This window comes from Ovis aries, chromosome 24 (genome assembly GCF_016772045.2).
Source record: "Ovis aries strain OAR_USU_Benz2616 breed Rambouillet chromosome 24, ARS-UI_Ramb_v3.0, whole genome shotgun sequence".
NCBI classification, from domain to species: Eukaryota; Metazoa; Chordata; class Mammalia; order Artiodactyla; family Bovidae; genus Ovis; species Ovis aries.
The window spans coordinates 33,292,095-33,313,553 of record NC_056077.1 but is presented as its reverse complement, the minus strand read 5'-3'; the positions used below and the strand labels follow the sequence as shown (position 1 = coordinate 33,313,553).

General features: G+C 38.1%; 1 protein-coding gene across 21 annotated transcripts in view; it reads left to right on the top strand.

Moving 5' to 3' along the window:
• The window catches only part of GTF2I (general transcription factor IIi), an 86,304-nt gene that overhangs the window by 18,460 nt on the left and 46,385 nt on the right, over nucleotides 1–21,459 (top strand). For all 21 annotated transcript variants that reach the window (XR_009598291.1, XR_009598288.1, XR_009598290.1 and 18 more), the window contains 8 exons: nucleotides 4,452–4,555; nucleotides 7,654–7,792; nucleotides 10,532–10,666; nucleotides 12,361–12,544; nucleotides 12,712–12,740; nucleotides 15,667–15,721; nucleotides 16,183–16,226; nucleotides 18,739–18,816. Coding sequence is in view for 16 of the 21 variants with exons in the window: in XM_042240357.1 (XP_042096291.1) it covers nucleotides 4,452–4,555; nucleotides 7,654–7,792; nucleotides 10,532–10,666; nucleotides 12,361–12,544; nucleotides 12,712–12,740; nucleotides 15,667–15,721; nucleotides 16,183–16,226; nucleotides 18,739–18,816 (768 nt within the window). In the remaining 5 variants the exon portion in view is untranslated. The remainder of the gene's footprint in view (nucleotides 1–4,451; nucleotides 4,556–7,653; nucleotides 7,793–10,531; nucleotides 10,667–12,360; nucleotides 12,545–12,711; nucleotides 12,741–15,666; nucleotides 15,722–16,182; nucleotides 16,227–18,738; nucleotides 18,817–21,459) is intronic.

Genomic DNA, 21,459 nt, shown 5'->3' with positions numbered 1-21,459 from the left:
CAAAGTAAAAATCCTGATGGGTAGTTTTAACAGAATAAGTACAAGTGAAGGAAAAAATGAGTGAAATGGAAGGTAAGTCAGATGACCAGAGTTTAGTTCAGGGAGGATAAATGAGAAACATACAGAAGAGAGTAAGAGATTTAAGGATTAACATACAGTTAATCTGAGCTTCAGTGTGGGATAGGAGACAGAAAATGGGACAGAACCAATACCTGAGGAAAGTGTGTGTGTGTGTGTTCTATCCGACTCTGCAACCCCATGGACTGTAGCCCGCCAGGCTCCTCTGTCCATGGGATTCTCCAGGCAAGAATACTGGAATGGGTTGCCATTTCCTTCTCCAGGAGGTCTTCCCAACCCTGGGTTTGAACGCAGGTCTCCTGCACTGCAGGAGATCTTTACCATCTGAGCCACCAGGGACGCCCCGAGGAAATAATAGCAGAGAATTTGCCACAACCAAAGGATGACAGTCCTTAGTCAAGATGCCCAGTGAATGATAAACATACTGAATAAAAGGAAATCTAAACTCTGCACACTGCTCACATTCTGAATTGTTTCAGTGCATTTTTTCTTCTCTGTTTAAAAAGATTAAAAGCCATCCGCCATTTTTGTATTTATTCTTACATGGAGGACACAGTCGTTTTGGTCATTTCCCTTTTTGTTCCAGAGAACTCGCTGTCCCATTTTAGTTACTTGAAATTATTTTGTTTCATAGTCTCTTTCTTTGGGAGCCTTCTGAGTTTTGATATGACTGATCATATCCTGGGGATTTTTCGTTGTTGCTCATTTCTAGACACACGAGACAGACACAGACACACAAGAGAGACACACAAACACAGCCTCCCTGTTTAACACACAGCCACACACATCCCTGTTTAAATTAAACCAGAAAAAGAGTGCCTGTTTCCTTTCTGTGAGGTGCTATACCCTTCAAAGTTCTTTTTTTCCTAGGCTCCCCGGATACTTTGTTTTGCTCTTACCCTTCCTCTCTCCCAGGGTTGTTGTGAATATGTAAAAGATGACTAATAAAACATGATAGCTATGTTTAATAAATGTTTATTTCTTTTTGGTCTGTCTTGCTCTTATTTTAAACTGACTGTATAGGGTGAGAGGTGAAAAGACCCTTCCTAGGAGGTGAGTGGTTGGGTGTCTCTGATCAGAGAGGAGGCAGCTGCGGGCAGCCCACCGGGGTCTCGGAGCTGGTTGGTGGTCTGGGGCGCCCCCAGCCTGGCTTTCCTGCTCCTGGCTCTGGGAGGGCCCGCCCGTCAGGCCTCGTGCTCTGGAAGCTCATGTCACCACCCTGCCTGGTGTGTGGTCACCGCTAATGCGGCGGGGCGATGACAGTTTCTTCCTGGCAAAGGCCGGAGGAGCGGACGCAGTCACGGGGTAGGGGTGCAGGGAATGTCCCACGCGCTGTGTTGGTAAGGGCGCTCAGGGAAGTGATCCAGATGCAGCCACTTCTAGAGAGCAGAAAGCCCCAGACAGAATCGGCCTTCCCCATGGAGCCCAACAGGACTCCGCCGCCTCCAGGGCTCTTCCCGTCAGAGTACTGAGATGGTCCCGGGAAGTTCTGAGAATGGAGCGGGAGCGCTCACCTCCTGTGGCTTGCCCACAGGCTGTTAGGATGGCGTCCTTCCCAGTTCTTAAACTTTGAATGTGATGGATATCATAGCATATCTGTGGCAATTGAAGGTGAGAGGTGGAAGCCCCAATAGGCAGGAAATTGTTCTAATGTTATATTCTGGCTCTGAGGATGACTATGACCTTGAGAAATTATTGCATTTGTAACATGAGAACACATCTTTTTTTCTCTTGCTAGAGAATTAAAGGAAAAGTGAGATTATTAACATGCTATGAACTTTCAGAAATAATGATAGTATTAATATATTCTAAATGAAAGTGATTATAGAAAAACAGTATGCCTTGTCCATTTTGATTTAAGTAAATTTACATATAACTTAGGGCTTCCCAGGTGGCACAGTGGTAAAGAATCCACCTGCCGATACAGGAGACACGAGAGACTCGTGTTTGATCCCTGGGTCAGGAAGATCCTCTAGAGAAGGAAATGGCAACCCACTCCAGTATTCTTGCCTGGAAACTTCCACGGAAAGAGGAGCCAGGTGGGCTACAGTCCATGGGGTCACACAGAGCCAGACGCAACTTAGCAACTGAATAACAACAATAGTTAAGAAATACCCAGGTGTCTTTAGTAAATTAATTTATATATATGTACTTGTTTTATAGAATTACTGTTGGTCCTTAATTTTTCAGTTATCCTCTCATTAATTTCATTTCATTATTTGGTGTCTTGCTAAAACCTAGAATTAACTGAATTGAAAGGGATAGTTTTTAATAAGCATCTAATTTGCATGCTATTTATAGGAAAGCAGTTCTTTTAGTATTATAATTTTTTAAAATTTGCTTTAGATTTTGGCTTCTTAAGAATGTCTTTATATGATGTATGTTTGCCTTTTAAATTTTTTATTATATATATTAATATCTAAAATTGAACATTTTAATGATTTAAAATTCCCCTGGCATTAGTTACATTCAGTGTTGTGGGACCGCCGTCACTGTCCATCTCCAAACTTAGACTCTGTATGCATTGAATGATAACTTCTCAGTGCTCTCTTTTCTAGTCCCTGGGAACTAGCATTCTGCTTCCTGTCTCTTAGTCAGATAGGTAGTCTCTTTTGAGTGGATCACACATTTGTCCGTTTGTGTCTGGATTATTTCACTTAGAGTAATAATATTTTTAAGGTTCATCTCTATTACAGCATGTATCAGGACTTCTGCCTTTTTAAGGCTGAGTTACATTCCATTTTATGGATGCACGATGTTTTGTTTGTTCATTCGTCTGACGGTGGACCCTTGGGGTTCCAGCTTTTGGATCTTGTGAATGATGCTGCTGTGAACGTGAGTGTGCAAATATCTGTTCGCATCCCTGCTTTCAGTTCTCTTGAGCATATACCCAGAAGTGGAATTGCTGCATCACGGTAATTCTGGGTAATTTTTTAGAGGAATACCGAACTGTTTTCCACAATGGATGCGCCATTTTACCCTCCGGGTAGCGCAGGGGCTCCTGTTTCTCCACATGCTTGCCCGCACTTCCTACTGCATGGTTTATGTGTTGCGTTTTTATAGTGCTTGGAATTCAGCTGAGCCTCTTTGCTGGCACTGAAGTTTTCTAGAGCAAAAGTGTTATAAAGGAATCGTAGATGTTACTTGTCCTGCAGCCTGTTTCCTTCTTAGTAAAAAGTGAAAGTGAAATCACTCAGTCTGTGTCCGATTCTTTGGGACCCCGTGAACTGTAGCCCACCAGGCTCCTCCGCCCATGGGATTCTCTAGGCAAGAATACTGGAGTGGGTTGCCATTTCCTTCGCCAGGGGATCTTCCCGACACAGGGATTGAACCCAGGTCTCCCGCGTTGCAGGCAGACGCTTTAACCTCTGAGCCACCAGGGAAGCCCCAAAGAAAGAAATCCCGTGCCTTACCCTGTCTGCTTCATCCACTTTTCTGTAATCAGGGCCATCAGGAGAAAGGGAGGTGGTGTGTGTTGAACTGTGATATAAAATTCGTGGATTGTGAAGTGCACTACCTCTTTCTGTCATTGGGAAACATTTTAACTAGTTCTGGGTGACATCTAAATTTATTTTGGAAGGTAATGAAGTGAAGTGAAGTGAAGTTGCTCAGTCATGTCCGACTCTTAGTGACCTCATGGACTGTAGCCTACCAGGCTCCTCAGTCCATGGGATTTTCCAGGCAAGAGTCCTGGAGGGGGTTGTCATTTCCTTCTCCAGGGGGTCTTCCCGACCCAGGGACCGAACCCGGGTCTCCCACATTGTAGGCAGGTGCTTTACCATCTGAGCTACCAGGGAAGCCCATTTGGAAGGTGATGCTGACCTAATTTTATGGAAATAAAACTAGATGGAAAATTAGGGGATAGGTTCTGTATCTTATAGGATAATAGCAGTTTGGGGCAAATAGAATACTGTTTTAAATAAATAAATTTTATTTATTTATTTTTGGCTACATCTTGTGACATGCAGAATCTTAATTCCCCAAGCAGGGATGAAACCCACACCCCCTGCGTTGGAAGATGGGGTCTTAGCTACTAGACCAGCAGGCAAGTCCCTAGAATACTTGGTTTTTGAGTCTCCTACTTTTTCTCTATAGCAAGAAAACTGTGGCTCAGATGATAAAGCATCTGCCTACAGTGCAAGAGACCCAGGTTCAATCCCTGGATCAGGAAGATCCTCTAGATCTTGCCTGGAAAATGCCATGGATGGAGGAGCCTGGTAGGCTACAGTCCATAGGGTCCCAAGGAGTCAGACATGACTTCTCATTCTCGTTGGTTCTTAGGCAACTCATGGAGAACCCTTCCAGCTCTAAACATATGTTGAGCAGGACACTGAGTTTCTAGCACTCACTTCCTTAATGCTTCTCTTTCCTAGGGATCATGGCCCAAGTAGCAGTGTCTACCCTGCCTGTCGAAGACGAGGAGTCCTCGGAGAGCAGGATGGTGGTGACGTTCCTCATGTCTGCTCTTGAGTCCATGGTGAGCTGGCTCTGCAGTTGTGTAAAGCTTCCAGTTGGGTAACACTGGGCTTGTGAAAATGCGATTGATTGGTTTTTGGAAAACATACACTCTGTCTTTTTTTTTTTTTTGTAGTATATACACATTTTTTGCTTGAATAATATTTAATGGGATTTAAGCTTTTCAAATCAAATATTATTGCATACCATGTTTCAGAATGTTCTTAACTTAACCTGAATGTGTAATTTTTTACATTTCAGTTTTCTACCTCCTAATATCTTAGGCAATCCCTTGTTTTGCAAGCCTTAACTTTGAATTTGAGTGTGATATTTAAAGTTAGTCTGAGTCAGTTTATATATTGTAGTGTGTTGCTGGTGTCTTACCGTATCGGTGTAAAGAACATTACCACAATTTGGGGCCTTAAGAGCATATTCACTATTTTACATCTATTCTTTATTATATTGTGCTTTGCATTAACAATTTTCTGAATTCGATGGCCTTTACCAAATCTGTAGTGTAACTTTATTTAAAAAAAAAAAACTTATTTATACATAATTGCAAAATAATTAAGTATTTTGTTGCATTTCTGTATTACTATCATAGTACTATAGTTTGCTTATCATGTTTTTATGAATATGTATGAGTTCATAGATTCAAAAACTATCAGACTTAGGTATTTTCTGACACAGTGAAATTATATATTCTAAGCAGGAGGAGGCAGTGTATTTACTGTCTTTAAGTATTATATATATATAATATAATACATACATATATATATAGCAGAATACTAGTAGAATCTCTTATTTTTCCATTAGGGCATTTTTTCCACCCTCTTTCTACTACATGGGAATTAAAAAAATTATCTCCTTCAAGAAAGCAATTTTAGAGTGGTTAGTGACCATATGTACTATTTCTCTCTGAATGTCACTTATTTCTCACTTTTGGTCTTAAAATCAGTCAACATGTGTGGCTGTCATGTTAAATAATTTAGAGATTAAATCTACTCTGTTGATATTAAGTCATTTTCTTTAATACTAAACTTTACGTAGGATGACATAGTGTTGCACAGGACCCATTCTCTTCCTCAGACTGTCTTCATAGTTTCCTCGCCTTTGGCAGTGTTTATTTCCTCCTCACCAGCAGGAGTGAAGGTCTCTCCTCTTCCCAGTTGTGTACTGTGAAGTGTGGTAGGATATAGGTTGGCTTCATCCCTCTTCCTTTGGCCCATAGGTTTCTTTGATCTAAATCCTTAGACAGTACGTGAATCTTGCTTTGCTGTTTCATAAACGCTGCGTTTGGTGACAGGGTTGTCCAACTAAGAATGGATAGTGAAGCAAGAATGCACCCTCATTTATCACAAGGTACGTAAATAATAGTTCCTTATAGGTGAGCAGCCAGGGTCCATCTCACAGAAATGTAATATAACACAGCCTCAGTACAGCAGTGTTCGTTATGCTGAGAAGATTGTTGGCTCACCTCAAGGTCACAATTTCTCTGCTGTGGCTTTTATCACAGCTCAGAAGCTTTTTGATCATGAAAGTAGGTATAAAATGATTTATTCCAGATACCATTTTAAAGCGATAGTATGCAAGTAATTCCCATTTAAGAAATTAGAGGGTGGTAATTTCAAAAACAACCAGAGGAAGCTATAGTTTTCAACAAGTGATACTGAGAACATAGGCTATTTGGTGGAAGAAAGTCTTAATCGTGTGTTAAGTTAAATTCTAGATGAGTAAAAACTTCAAGATAGTCATATTAAGATTAAAAAACCAGGAGAAAATGTATGTAAATTTGTATTTAATTCCATAAACAACTTTTCTATGCCTTATAGAGAAACACTAATATAGCATGAAAGATAAGCTGATTTACAGAAAACTGTCTAAAGTTCCATATTCTTTAATCCTCTTTGATTTTTATGCTACTCATTGGATTATTGGGTTTTTTTTGTTTTGTGTTTGTTTTTTTTGCCATGCCTTGTGGCTTGTGGGATAAGTCCCCAGCCAGGAATTGAACTTGGGCCCCAGCAAGTGAGAGCACGGAGCCTTAACCACTGGCCCGCCAGGGAATTCCCTGGATTATTGATTATACTAAAGTATAATAATGGTTTATACTTTTAAAAATGGTTCTGGGAAAGTTGCACAGTAATTTTTCCTAGGATACTGAGAGTTAGCCCTTCTAGAAGTACAGATGGGAGTGTCAACTGATGACCCTTCTTAGAAAGCAATTTTCAGTAGGTTTTGAGGACCTTAAAAGTTTTTACTTTGAGAGGTTTTGGACTGTGGTTTCATGTCTCTGACTGTCTTTTAAGAAAGTCAGTCAAGGTACACATAACTATTTTGTTCCCAGATGATTTTTTCAGTGTTGTGTTTCAGACTGATAATTTGAATCAGCAACATTTTCTATAAAGATTGCACTAAATGAATTATTGTTTATCCACAAAATGGAAGGCTGTATACTCTTTTGTAAAGATTTTAAAGAATATTTAGTCTCTTAGGAATGTACTCAGTAGAAGTGTACCTTTCTGAATGGGTTTCCAGTGGTGTATACATATGGAGATACTTGTGGAGGGGGGCATTTGTGATGGAAGTTGTAGTGTGGCTCTTGGGCCCCTATCCCCTGTAGGACTGCTGGCCTCTCTGTGTCAGGGGCTCCCTTGCCCAGGGTCTCCCCTGCCTTGGGGGAGGCCGGAACCAACTCCCGAGTGCCTGCACTGCCTCCGCAGCAGCTGTCGGTTCTTGCTCTGCAGAATCCGGCTGCCCCTCACCTCACAAGGTTGCTATCACTGGGAATGCTCGACAGCCAGCCTGTGTGCACATCTGAGTCTGTCTCTTGGGTTTTTGAGTTATAATAGGTTACAAAGGATTTCTGCCCTTTTTTCATAAAAATTCTGTGAATCCTTAAAAATCAACGTTATAAACAATTTAGAAATAATGGTCTCTTTAAAAAAATGGGAACTCTCTTCTAGATAGGATAACTTAAGGCCAGAAACTAGAAACTTTACCTTTTTCTAGATGAGGCATTAAGGCTGGTCATGTGATAAGATTTTTTTATTCATCCAGCTGAAAGAGTGCTTTTAAACGTCTGTGTGTAACATAAGATTTTCTATTTGTGTATTTTAGTGTAAAGAACTGGCCAAGTCCAAGGCGGAAGTGGCGTGCATCGCAGTGTATGAAACAGATGTGTTTGTTGTTGGAACCGAGAGAGGACGTGCTTTTGTCAACACTAGAAAGGACTTTCAGAAAGATTTTGTAAAATACTGTAAGTATTGTTTTTTGGTCTTCCATATTCCATAAATGTTTATATTTATGGAGAACTCATTATTTTCGCTTCTAAAGGTGAATGAGATTTATACCCAAAAAAGACTTTTCTGGAGTCCATGGTGACATTTCAGAATGCTCAAAGGAAATCACTGACATGGTAACATATAAGGGGAAATACTGAAGAGCTTAAGGAAACTCACCACTCTTTATTGTACTGTGCTCCTTGCTTGACTCTGGCTTAGTGAAACACCTTAGAAGGCAGAGAAATGTCAGAGTGATGAAAATTTCTTAATTCAGATAAGAAAGTCTTGTCCTGATAGATGTTTGATGTATTGGGGGGAAAAAGTTCACCTCTGCATTAGGTTTGGGTAAGCATGAAGAAGGTTCCACAGGTCTTCCTGACCCCTCAGTGGAGTCATCTTATCCTCTGTTCTCAGTGAGGTTTGTGATCCTCCAGTCAGAAGCTCATCCAGGTAATGTGTTTATTTGATATTGGAACAAATGCATTAGAGAAATTTACTGTAGGGTGTTAAAACCTAGACCCTCCCACAGTATGACAGTGTTCATATCTGTGTCTAACCTAACACTGTCCATAGCTTTTGTCTTTAAGATCCAAACTTAAGTTTCCATTATCAAGTCAGATCTAATTCGTGATACATTAAGGCAGATAATAGGTGAATAAAAGTTCATTCTCAAGTCATTAATTTCAATTCTCAATTGTGTTTTTTAAAAAACGTCTCTCCCCTCCACTTTATCTGCCTCCCCTCCCCATTATCTTTTAAGCTTCATGGTAGTAATCTATTTAAATTTTTTCCCTCATTATTTCTTACCATTTTGAGAATTTTTAAGACTCTGGTTATGTTTGTCTATTTGAATTTGTACTAATAATGTTGCTTTGATTATGTGTGTGTCAGTTGCCGTCTGTCCCATGAATACTGTAATCCCACTGGCAGCTGTGTGTACATCCCTATTCCCTGTATGCTTTGCTAATGGGCTTCTTCAGTGGTTAGAACTAAGCATTGGGGGAATTGTCCTCAGTTGCAAATTATAGTCCCTGCCTGTTAGTATTCATACGTTTTTTTATTACCAAAATGTTGATGCCACAGAGAATAATCTTTTGGTATATAATGCTTAAGTACCTGATACTTGTTTCCTATAAATTGTTCTGCAGATAAGATCAATTGTCTTCCGAAACCAAATCAATGGGTTTATGAGTCAGTTTAGAAATTCTTAGAGTTCTATTCCAGGGTTTTGAAAGACAGTATCCTATGGAAATAAAATAAGGTGAATCACTTAGGTAATTAAAATTTTTCTAATAAAAAGTAAGGAGAACGTATCATTTGTCTTAGTGCATATATTTTAACCTGACATCTAAAACATCATTCAATATATATAATCAATATGAAGATTATTCTTTTGTACACCTGTGCAAATCCTTTATTAAAGCAACATCCAAAATACAGGATGGCTCATATGGTTTTTTTTTTTTTTTGCTTTTTTGCCTCTATATCAACTTACATATTAATCATTTGTTTATACTTTTAAATTATTTTTAAAAGGTGAACATTTATAGCTCGCAAATCAACAGTGACATTTCTACCCGGATATATTTTTCCATCTTATTTCCTGGCTTTAACAAGGGACATCCAGAACCAGGGGCACAGCACATCAAACTTAAGTGTCAGCACCTTCTGTGAGCAGCACTAGGTCATTTGAGAGATACACTGAAGGTTTACATTTTTCACTAAATACAAATAATTGATGCCAGGATATTCTTAGACCTATTTGCTTTCTGTTTTTACATTCTCTGTGAGCTTCAATTTTGATGGTGGCATTCTGAGAATTAAACCCCTTGCAAATGAAATCTCTAAAAAAAATCTCAAAGGTCATTATCACCATCATATGTTATTTTCTTGTATAACAGACACTCAGTCCTTCAGAAAGCATACTAAGCAATTCTGTTTTATTTGATTTTTTTTCCCCCACCACTGATTTGTTTAATCCAAATCTTGTTAATCACTGTAGAAACCTTGGAAGTCATTAGGAAGATGAACTTTGTTATCTCCTAGACGATTTTAAAATGAATAGGTGAATGTAAAAATGTCTAGTACCTTGAAGGATGGGTGGTGGTTTAGTTGCTAAGTTGAGTCTGACTCTTTGCAATCCCATGGACTGTAGCTTGCCAGGCTCCTCTCTCCATGGGATTTCCCAGACAAGAATACTGGAGCGGGTTGCCATTTCCTTCTTCAAAAAAATTATTAATGGGGTATTTTGCATACAATTTTTGGCACTAAATCTTTGAAATCCAGGCTATATTGTAAATGTACAACACGTCTTAATTTGGACTGTGCACATTTCAAGTGCTAAGTAGCCATACGTCAAGTGTCTATAGAAGCTTTTGTGTTAGACTTGGCAACAAGAATGATTTTGTGGTGATAATCTTCCCATATTAAATTTGTAGTTACTCTAAGGTATCTTTTCATTTTAAAATTACTAGTACCTAATTTTTACTTGGCAGAATTGTCACCTATAGCTGCTTTTGTTTCCGAGATGATCTGTGTTTCTTATAATTTCCATTCAAGTCATTTGTCTTTTAGGTTCTTATTCTTAAAGTTCCTCCTCCTCTTTTTCCTTTGTGTCAAATCATAAGTGTTAGCATTTAGAAAAAAATATTCTTAGCAAAAATCAGATATTAAGATAATGGATATGGACCTTTTATAGCATTAATATTTTACAGGTGTTGAAGAAGAAGAAAAGGCTGCAGAGATGCATAAAATGAAATCTACAGCCCAGGCGAATCGGATGAGTGTCGATGCTGTGGAGATTGAAACACTCAGAAAAACAGTTGAGGACTACTTCTGCTTTTGCTATGGTAGGGTTATACACTTGAATTGTTTAAAAAAATATGTTATATAGTTGACTTTTCTAAAGGGCAGATTAAGTAATTGACTTAACAATCACGTAACACACTTTCACAATTGAATGAGTTGATTCCCAGATATTGCGTTAACATTATGAATGACCTTTCTTTAGCTGTTAGAGTTTTTTTTTGGTTTTGTTTTTTAATGTAGTTTTAGGTTCACAGCAAAATTAAAGAGGAGGGTGCAGAGATTCCCTGTCTACCCCTTTCCTCTTCTACAAATGCTTAACTTCACCACTGTCCACATCCCCCACCAGAGAACCTGCAGTGATACAGCATAATGGCCTGAAGAGTCCTGTTTATTTTTGACAAGTGTGCTGATCTCAGCAAGTCCCTGGGAAAAAAGCACCTTTCGTTAGTCTAGTTATGCAATAAACAGCTGTTTTTAGGGAAAGAGGAAAGGGGGAGGATAAAGGGTACACTGTGAAGTTGGAGGTAAAACTCAACTCTGGGGACCGAAGTTTCCAGCATGTGTGGGCCTGCCTGTCTGATACCCACAGACAGCCGAGAGGATACGTTCGCTTGTGAATGTAGGGTGTGTTTATCTAATAAGTTTTCAACGAGAATATTAGCCTGAAATTGCTTGTTTTTTTATGGTAACAGTAGGATTTGTCAGGGTTCCATGTGCTGAGGCTGAATTGTATATGAAAAGATTGTATTATACCACAGTGGGCCATTGCACCTTGCCTTTTGTGTGAATTTTATGTGTGTATTTTATCAATATATACTTTCCATTTTGGCTTTTTGAATTCGTTTCAGGTTTAGACCACTGCTAACATAGGAATAGGGCTCTCTAGTATTAGAAAGTAGTTTTGAAATCAAATACTGGTGATTATAGCCATGAAATTAAAAGACGCTTACTTCTTGGAAGGAAAGTTATGACCAACCTAGATAGCATGTTCAAAAGCAGAGACATTACTTTGCCAACAAAGGTCCGTGTAGTCAAGGCTCTGGTTTTCCAGTAGTCATGTATGGATATAAGAGTTGGACTGTGAAGAAAGCTGAGTGCCGAAGAATTGATGCTTTTGAACTGTGGTGTTGGAGAAGACTCTTGAGAGTCCCTTGGACTGCAAGGAGATCCAACCAGTCCATTCTAAAGGAGATCAGTCCTGGGTGTTCTCTGGAAGGAATGATACTGAAGCTGAAACTCCAGTACTTTGGCCACCTCATGCGAAGAGTTGACTCACTGGAAAAGACTCTGATCCTGGGAGGGATTGGGGACATGAGGAGGAGGGGACGACAGAGGATGAGATGGCTGGATGGCATCACCGACTCGATGGACGTGAGTTTGAGTGAACTCCGGGAGTTGATGATGGACAGGGAGGCCTGGCGCACTGCAACTCATGGGGTCGCAAAGAGTCGGACACGACTGAGCGACTGAACTGAACTGAAAAGCATGAATGCGGGGGAGTTCCCTGGTGGCCTAGTGGTTAGGGTTTTGGGTTTTTTTCACTGATGTGGCCTGGATTCAATCCTTGATTGGGAAACTGAGATTCTGCAAGCAACATGGCAAAAAAAAAAAACAACCCCAAAAAACCTACTAATGCCATTTATTGAACTGTGATAACTGATCATGGTTAAGTTTTTCAAATTTTACCACTTAATGATGACTGTCTTTCTGCCTTTTCCCTATCTCTTAACCTCAGGGAAAGCTTTAGGCAAGTCAACAGTGGTGCCTGTTCCATATGAAAAGATGCTCCGAGATCAGTCGGCCGTGGTGGTGCAGGGGCTTCCAGAAGGAGTAGCTTTCAAACACCCTGAAAACTATGATCTCGCAACCCTGAAGTGGATTTTGGAGAACAAAGCAGGGATTTCATTTATCATTAAAAGGTGAAGTACTTTCTCCCTTGCCCTCAATAGCTTTTTCAAATAAAGTTGAATAATTCTTCACCTTAAGTTATTGTTTTTATGATTATTTACTATAGAAGCCATTTAAATTTATGCTTTTTGATAACTTTTTGTGTTTACATGTAATATTTTGTTCTGTTTTACTGCAGACCTTTCCTAGAGCCAAAGAAGCACCTAGGTAAGTGATTGCTATGCTTACATTATAACAGGACCAATTACTAAACCTGTTGTGTCAAAAATTTAATACATTGTAATGATGTCTCCTTTATTTTCTTTGCGAATATGATGTAAGACATTTTGGAGTGGAGTGGTACAATGTTTATATAAACCAGTGAAAAGTATTGAGCTGAAAAACCGGAGACTTATTGTTTTCAGCTCGGCCGCTTGCTTGATGATGTATTCAAGGCTTTGTGTTTGCAGGGTGTAAGGATCTGCCCTCATACCCCAGAATTATGAGGGATTTAGTTTGCATAGTGTCCACTGAGCGGGCACAGAGAGATGGAACACAGGATTGGGTGGGGAGGGAATGCACAGCCACGTGTAAGCAATAAAGGTGTCCAATGCGGGTGGTCTAAGGGTGGGGTCACCACAGGAGGAGCACGGTGTACCCACTGGAGGAACGGTTAGTGGAGGTTCCAGGGAGGAAGCCCAGGAAGGAGTTTACGAGGAAGAGGGAATTAAGATGGGCCGTTGAAAAATGAACAGGTTTTCAACAAGACTTCCTTCTGGGAAGTCCAGACATTCCTTTTGAAGGGAAAAGGGGTATTTAAAAGACTAGCACCCCTTTGAGAAGGCAGTGGCACCCCACTCCAGTACTCTTGCCTGGAAAATCCCATGGGCGGAGGAGCCTGGTAGGCTGCAGTCCATGGGGTCGTGAAGGGTCAGACACGACTGAGCGACTTCACTTTCCCTTTTCACTTTCATGCATTGCAGAAGGAAATGGCAACCCACTCCAGTGTTCTTGCCTGGAGAATCCCAGGGACGGGGGAGCCTGGTGGGCTGCCGTCTATGGGGTCGCACAGAGTCGGACACGACTGAAGTGACTTAGCAGTAGCAACACCCCTTTGAGACTTGTAAAAGAAAATAATCACTGTTATTGGCAACTTCTAAGCAATGTAAACGTGAAAGGACAAGATAATATATGGATACCCAAGCATATATTGTTTTCTGATCGATAACCTCTGTTGTTCTCACTACGATGAAAAGGTTAATTTTTTAGAAGCTTTATTGGGGTATCATTGACATGTCATAAATAAAGTTCACCCATCTCAAGTATACACTCCATATGGTATATGGAACGACTTTTTGGCAGTTGGTTAGTTGACCTTGTTTATTTCTGGACTTTCTACAGAGGGAATTGTATTGTATGTAAATCAAGACAGTTGACTTCACAGTCTGAATGTTTTGTATTTCTTAGTCTTGTTCTGGCAAGAATGTTCAGTGCAGCATTGAGTAGGACGTGGCTGTAGCAAATGTCACCTCGTTCTCCATACTATGTGGAAGCCATTCGAGCTTTCACTGTTGAGTTAGCTGTAGGTTTTTGTATGTGTCCTTTTTGAGATTGAGAAAGTATAGACTTGGTTTTCATGTTTAAGTTAAAATTCATTTTTTCTTGATTGTATTTTTTTGCCCTGATGTATTGCAGATTAGCTGTAGTTTGCCATTTGTATTTTATGAAGTCTGTGATTCTAGAAACATGTTCTGAAACATTGAGTCCTAGTGGTTAGTTAAACAATATTTCTATAGAGTGTTTAAAATAAAGAGTTGTCCAGGTGGGTGGCTTTGTATGGCTCAGCTCTTTTGCCATACCGACTTTCAAAGTAATTGAAAAGTTGCAATTATAATGGGATTGCATTTTCTAGTGTAAAAACTTTTAACAGGCTTATTGAGATAGGATTGACATACAGTAAACTCCACATATTCAAAGTATACAGTTTGCTGAGCTTTGACACATGTATATGCCGTGAAAACTGTCACTGCAATCAGGATAATGAAACCTCTCTCACCGCCATGCTTCCTCACCCCCCATTGTAATTCCTCTCCTCCTCTCTGCCTTGTCCCCAGACTCTCACTCATGTTGTCAGCGGAGATTTCCTATATTTTTTTATGGAAATGGAATATTAGAGTATGTACTCTTTTTTGTTTGTCTGGCTTCTTGCTTTGCGATTTTTCTGCGTTTCGTGTATCAACAGATACTATTTTTTTATTACTGACTAGTATTCCACGGTACAGATACTCCCAATTTGTTTACTGATTCACTTGCCTATGCACGTGGGTTTCTATTTCTTGGCTTTTATAAAGAAAGCCACTATGATATTTGAGTGCAAATTTTTATGTGGACATTGTTTTCATGTCTCTTGGGTAGACAAAGGGAATGGTGAGACCGTAACGGTAGCTAGTTATATATTTGCCTTTTTAAGACACTGCCAAAGTGGCTTTCAGTGTGGTGGTGTGGTTCATGTTCCCACCAGCAGTGTGTGAACTGTAGTTGTTCTGCATCTTTGTCAGCATTTGATGGAGCCAGTCTTGCTCGCTCTTCCTTTTTTTTAATTTTTGCAAACATAGAATTCAGCCTTCTGTGGTGTATAAGCCAGTGGGTTGCAGTGTGTCTCCAAGATGTACAGCTATCACACTGTCTCATCACCTTAAGAAGGACCTTGTACCTGTTAGCAGTCATTGTCCAGTTCTTCTGAGTCAGAGATGGACTCATGGTGGATCTTGGTTCCCCAACCAGGGACTGAACCTGTGCCCATTGTAGTCAAAGTGCAGAGTCTTACCCCTTGAACCACCAGGGAAGTCCCCAGATCTTCTCCTAATAGAAATCTGACTTCCTTTATATATTACTATTGTCTTATTCAGTAATAGTATATTGGTATACTTGTTTCACTGATAAAAATAGGAGCTTTCTCATTAATGGGAGGTTTGTGGAGGGTTGAGGGGCTAAAAAGACACTCTTTCAAACTAACAGCAATACTCATTAGAATGACCTTGAGCTGTGAACTCCCTTTCCCCTGTTCATTCTGTAGTTAGGACCTTTGGAAGCATAGTCATATTTTATATTAGTGTTGGAAAAATCTAAATCTTAATATTTTCTTTGTACCTAGGTGGTCGTGTGATGGTTACAGATGCTGAAAGGTCAATGCTATCTCCAAGTGGAAGGTAAAGCATATTTCATTAGTACTAATGAACCTCCACACTTCAGCAAGTTTTAGTGTTTAGGTTATAGATGTATTAGAATATTAAAAAGGCCTGCATTTGAATCCTTTGGAGGGCCTGTGAAAATGCACTTTTTGACTTAGTAGTTATGAGTGGCAGTAGTTAACCTGAATGAAGCTGGTGTGATTAGCCTGGTGACCACATTGTGAATAGGAAGGCCTTCTAGTAAGACTATGTTGTTTTATTTTACTGTTCCCTCCCAAAATGTTGATTGGAATTAGATTTCTAGATTCAGTTGACAAGTCATTGATGCAGGAAATAAATATGTGAATTTTAAAGTGAGTCACTATTGCAGTTTCTGGGTCAGGTGAGTTGAGTTCACCCTGTGAGATCCGGGCATTTGAGTGCTGTGTGTAAGTGGCCCTCATCGTGCTGAGCTTCATCAGGGTTTCTTTTCCTTTCAGCTGTGGCCCCGTCAAAGTAAAAACAGAACCCTCAGAAGATTCTGGTATGTACCAGTGCTTTTAGAATCAGTTGTGAAATGTAAGTAAAGAAGACGTTCCCTTAGTTTATAAGCTTGTATTTGGACTCATTACTTACTGCTTTGATGTGAAGTAGAACAAATTTATTCTGAAAGATGACATTAATAAATAATGTTAATTATTTATTAATATTACTGCTGCTTGTTCATGATTTGAGGCTTATCTTCTAAAACCTTGTAGCATATATAAATAGTTCATACTTGGATATTGTTCCATTGTATGGGATATACTACTTTAATCCATTCACCATTTATTGGACATTTGAGTTCTTGCCAGTTTTGGTTGTTTTGAATAACAGTATGAAAATCTGTATATGTGTCTGTGCGGAGATGTGTCTTCATTACTTTTTTTTTAGTAGATTCAGAGGAGTGAATTGTGGGTCTTTGCTTCACTTTTTAAGCTACTGATGAATTGTTTTCCTTAGTGACTGTATTATTTTATGTTCTTAGCAACAGTGTGTGAGGGTTTGGGTTTCCATCGCTTGACCAATGCTTGTTACTGCCCTTCTTTTTTGTTTCATTGCAATTCTAGTGTTTTCTTGTCTGTCTTCTTTTTCCCTCACTCCCTTTTCTTTTGCTAAGAAATGATGTGTTGGTGCTAGATGTTGCTGCAGTTGGAATATCATTGCTTCTCAGTAGGCGAAGCTGGAGTATCTGTTTATGTGTATTTGTACTTATATACGTATGTTTATCCATCTCCATCTATGATTTTTTCATGTCCATGTCTTCAGTTCCACTCTTGGACACCCCGGGGTGTTTTTCTGTTTCCTTCCTGTCCTGGAGAATTTTCTGAGAGTGGTGGGAACCTTGTTTAGCATGTTTACGTATTTCATTTCATGCAGGTTTCATTGCTAACTTCTTTGTCTTGCTGGCCCTTTGACACTTTCGCTGGGCTGTCACCGCTCATGAGTGACCCCCGTTTTCCTCCATCTCCCAGGCCTGTTGCTCAGTTTCTTCTGCCCCCTCAAATAAATAAATAGTGTCCTTCTGCCAGCCTGCTGTGGGCCATTGAAACTCCCTGATGCAGCTGCATGTCTTGGTCAGAGCAATCTAATGGTATTTGAAATGGATTGTTGGGGTTAGGAGAAGTATAAGTGTAAGAGAGAAAGAGAGATGGAATGAATGAGAATTTTTATGTATGTTATTTTTAGAGGGGTCTGCAAGAAAGGCAGCGTTGAGTTCTCCTTATTGGGAATAAATATTTGAGTTTGTTACACAGTTTGTTTCACAGAAGCTTTTTTTCTTTCCCTCTTTTCTTTCACGTCACAGGAAATCTCGGTTTAGTTTTTAGTTTATTGTGCTGAAATCACCATTTTGTAAATCTTCTCCCCTTTATTTATGTATTTGTCTCCTGAATAGTTTGGATCCGAAAATAGACTTGCTGACTTGAGAAAAATCATATTTTTTGAATTTTTTAACCATCTTAATTGTAGATTAATAGTACACATAGTGGTTTATTTATAAAGGGTTGTTTTTTTTTAATAGGTTTATTTTTTTCTGCCTTACACTTTGTTTTTGAATACATGGGGAAAATACCTTTTATTAAGAACTGCCTTACACTTTGTTTTTGAATACGTGGGGAAAATACCTTTTATTAAGAACTCACTAAATAATTTGTTAAGAATCTTCTTTAAAACTTTTAATAAAATTGAAGTATATTATATGCCAAATATAAGTGTCTATATGGCCAATGAATAAAATTGCCTGTGACCTAACACTCACTGGGATACAGAATATTAACGACACCCCAAGAAGGGGCTCTCCTTCTCCCCTCTCATTACTCATCTCTGAAAGTCAGCTGTTTGCTTGAATGTGATTTTTTAACCTAAGGCTTATGCATTTTAATTTTCTTCAGCTTTTTTGAGGTATAATTGACATTACCTGAGTTTTAACAACATAGGTTTCTTTTCTCTAATTTTTACTTTCCTCTACATGGAATTGTACAAGATACACTCATTTATATCTGGCCACAAAGGTCTACTTCAAATCATTTATCCTCATTGTGGGCAAAGTGTTATGCTAAAAGGTATGATTTGTTACCTTTTATTAATAAAGGGACATGTTAGGAGGGAAAAAAATCAATATATCTCATTATTAAAATCATTAAGAAGTATGCCATCTTTACTCTGGAATATTGGGTCATTAAAATTGATGTTTACAGGTGATTTTCATTGACTTATAAAAATATTTTAAACTCTGAAAGCAGTGTGACTAATTTTCTTTAATTGCAAAGATAACTTGTTGGAAGACAGATTTAGCATTAAATAATCCCAGAATGTTAGTAGGGTGGTTAAAACTTTGTCTTAGTTGGGTTTTAGGTTATTTTTGTCCCCATGACACCTTGCAAACATTTGTCTTTTGAAAACCTTTAAAATATGAATTGAATGCATTATTTTGCATTAGTAGCAGAGCACAGGGGACTTCCCTATACAATCTGAATGCCTCAAAGTATAATTTATAATTTAATTTACTTTTATAGGCATTTCTCTGGAAATGGCAGCTGTGACAGTGAAGGAAGAATCTGAAGATCCTGATTACTATCAATATAACATTCAAGGTAGTACTATTTAATAAAGTTTTTCTTTCTAGAAATTATTGGTGGTTATAATTAAAATTTGTTAATTGCCTAAATTTCTTGGATATTGTTTTATTGATTGGTCCTTTGGTCCTTGACTAGCAGGTGTACTTGTAATTCCTCAGTGGAATAAAATTGATTTCAAAATGGGGCACTCAAAGTCAGTCTACAGGGGAAATGTTTAATCATTAATATTCTTTAAAAGGAAAGTAAAAGTTGTAGCTTAAGATAGAATTCAATTTTACTTTTCAGAGTTATTTGCAAGGCATAAAAGGTCTTCTAAACCTTTAATATCTATTTGTAGAACAAAAATAACTTCACATTTTTATTATTTTAAAAATCTGTAAAAGATCAGACATTATTAAGTTTTAGGTATTTATCATTTTATTCTGTATCTTTTCTTGAGTGATAATCAAGAAGGAATTAAAGGTCATAATTTCACAATGCAGTTTGCTTTTCTGCATTGATGGATTTTAGTTTAGAAGAACATCTCTAGTTTATGGTAAGTTTAATTGTCATAGATGCATAAAGTACATTAAACATTTAAAGTATAAGATCTGTTTGGTTTTATGTATACCCATAAACCCAAAAATATTAGTCTTCACTGCACTCAAGATAATGAAGTGTCCATAACCCTCAAATTTCCTTGAGCCTCTTTGTAATTCACAGCTCTCCCCAGCCAATGGCTGATTTGTTTTCTGTCATTTTATTTTAGTTTGCAGCTTTAAGAAATTTATATAAATGGAATCATCATAAAGTATGTACTGTTTTCTTGGGGTGGGGAGCTGTGACTTTCAAATTTCGTGTAATTGTTTTGAAATTCATGCACATTGTTGCCTATGTCGATAGCTAATTCCATCTTGTTGCTGAATGTTATGCCATTGTTCATCGGTACCACCATTTATCCCTCCGTCTGTTGATGGACATTTTGGTTGTTTCTAGTTCGGGGCTATTAAAAATAAAGTTGCTATGAACATGTGTTTGGAAATAGCGTTCATTTCTCTGGAGTAGATTTCCCAGAACTGGAGTAGCTGAGATCTGTGGTAGGTATTTAAGCTACTGTGCTTTCACTGCTGTGCGTTTACATCAGTGGGGACAGTAGTTCCTGGGGCTCCGTGTCCTCGTTAACACGGGTGTGGTCCGCATTATTTTTCGCCACTTTATCGGGTGTCTTGTGATACCTCTTTTTGGTTTTAATTTGCATTTCTCTAGTAGGTTTAGTTCATTTAAAATAATAAGTTTTTATCAGTTCTGGAGTATTGTAAAAGCTAGGGATAGATTTAATTTACTTTGTAATCATGTATACATATATATTAAATCTATGTACATATATTAAGTTGTCTCCTAGTGAATTTCATAATTTTTATGTCAGGTTTGATTGTTTTATTGCCATGATGGTAGTAATCACATGGCTAAAAGGTTTAGATAAATCTAAGGGTTTTTAATTGAAAAGTTAAAATTTTGGAAAATATTTAGCCGTTTAGCAGTTTTTGGTATCTTGCTAACATACTTAATAAACACTGTTTAATAAAATCTTTTTTAGCACATTATATTTAATTTTTTAAAATAAAATTCTGCCTTTATCTGTGGCATTGTCTTTTTAGCTTTGCTGTTACTAGACAGGATTATATAAGATTTTTTTCCCCCTTTAAAACAGGGAGTATGAGTGATTTAAGGTAATGCTTGAGTAATGGGAGTGGAAATCTGATATTTGTAGAAGAAAAGATTGCTGAAAAGATCAAGTGCAGTTGAAGAAGGTGGGAGCCAGACTATTGATTTTCGTCTAGCCTGAGAGATACAGTCCATGCAGTTTTGGTATTTTTTGCAGTTCTTTGTATAGTCTGAATAAAAGTCCTTTGTGATGGGATTTGCAAATAGGTTAATTTGACGATGTCCAACTTAGTGGGGAATTTTTTCCCTTGTATGAATTGTGCTTAAGTACCATACCTAAAAAAAAAAATCTTAATTTACAGAGATTTTATGTGTTTTATAAGCATTTCAATAGTTCTACATTTAAGTGTATGATTGGTTTAGACCTAATTTTTATATAATGTGCAGAATTCCAAGTTCAAACTTATACATACGAATATCTAGTTTTTCCAGCACCTTTTGTTGAAAAGGCTATTGTTTTTTTTTTGTAATACTTTTACATCTCAGAATATTCTGTTACATTGTCAGTTTTCTCAAGCGTATCCTGTTACATAGATATTTCTGTTTCCACCTTTTTCCAAAATTGTTATTGTCTTGAGGACTACAGTTTATAAAAGCCCTTGGGCATTTTGGTGGAGATTATGCTGAATCTATAGACTAAATTTGGTTTAATATCTTAATATTGAGTCTTCTGATGCACGAGCATGATAATGTGAATGTTGTCTGTTTAGCTCTTCTGGGATTCATCAGTGCTTGGTTTTCAGCATATATTTCTTACACATATTTTTTATAAGATTTGTATCTAAGTGTTTAATGTTTTTCATTGTTACTATTTACTATAATTGGTTCTTGCTCTGGAACTGTTTCTGTTTTTTGTTTCTTTTTTACTCAAACATCTAGCTTTTGCAAAATTTCAGTATTTTTTTTTCTTTTTTTGCTCTTGTCTTTTTTTTTTGTTGCTTTAATTTTAATTTA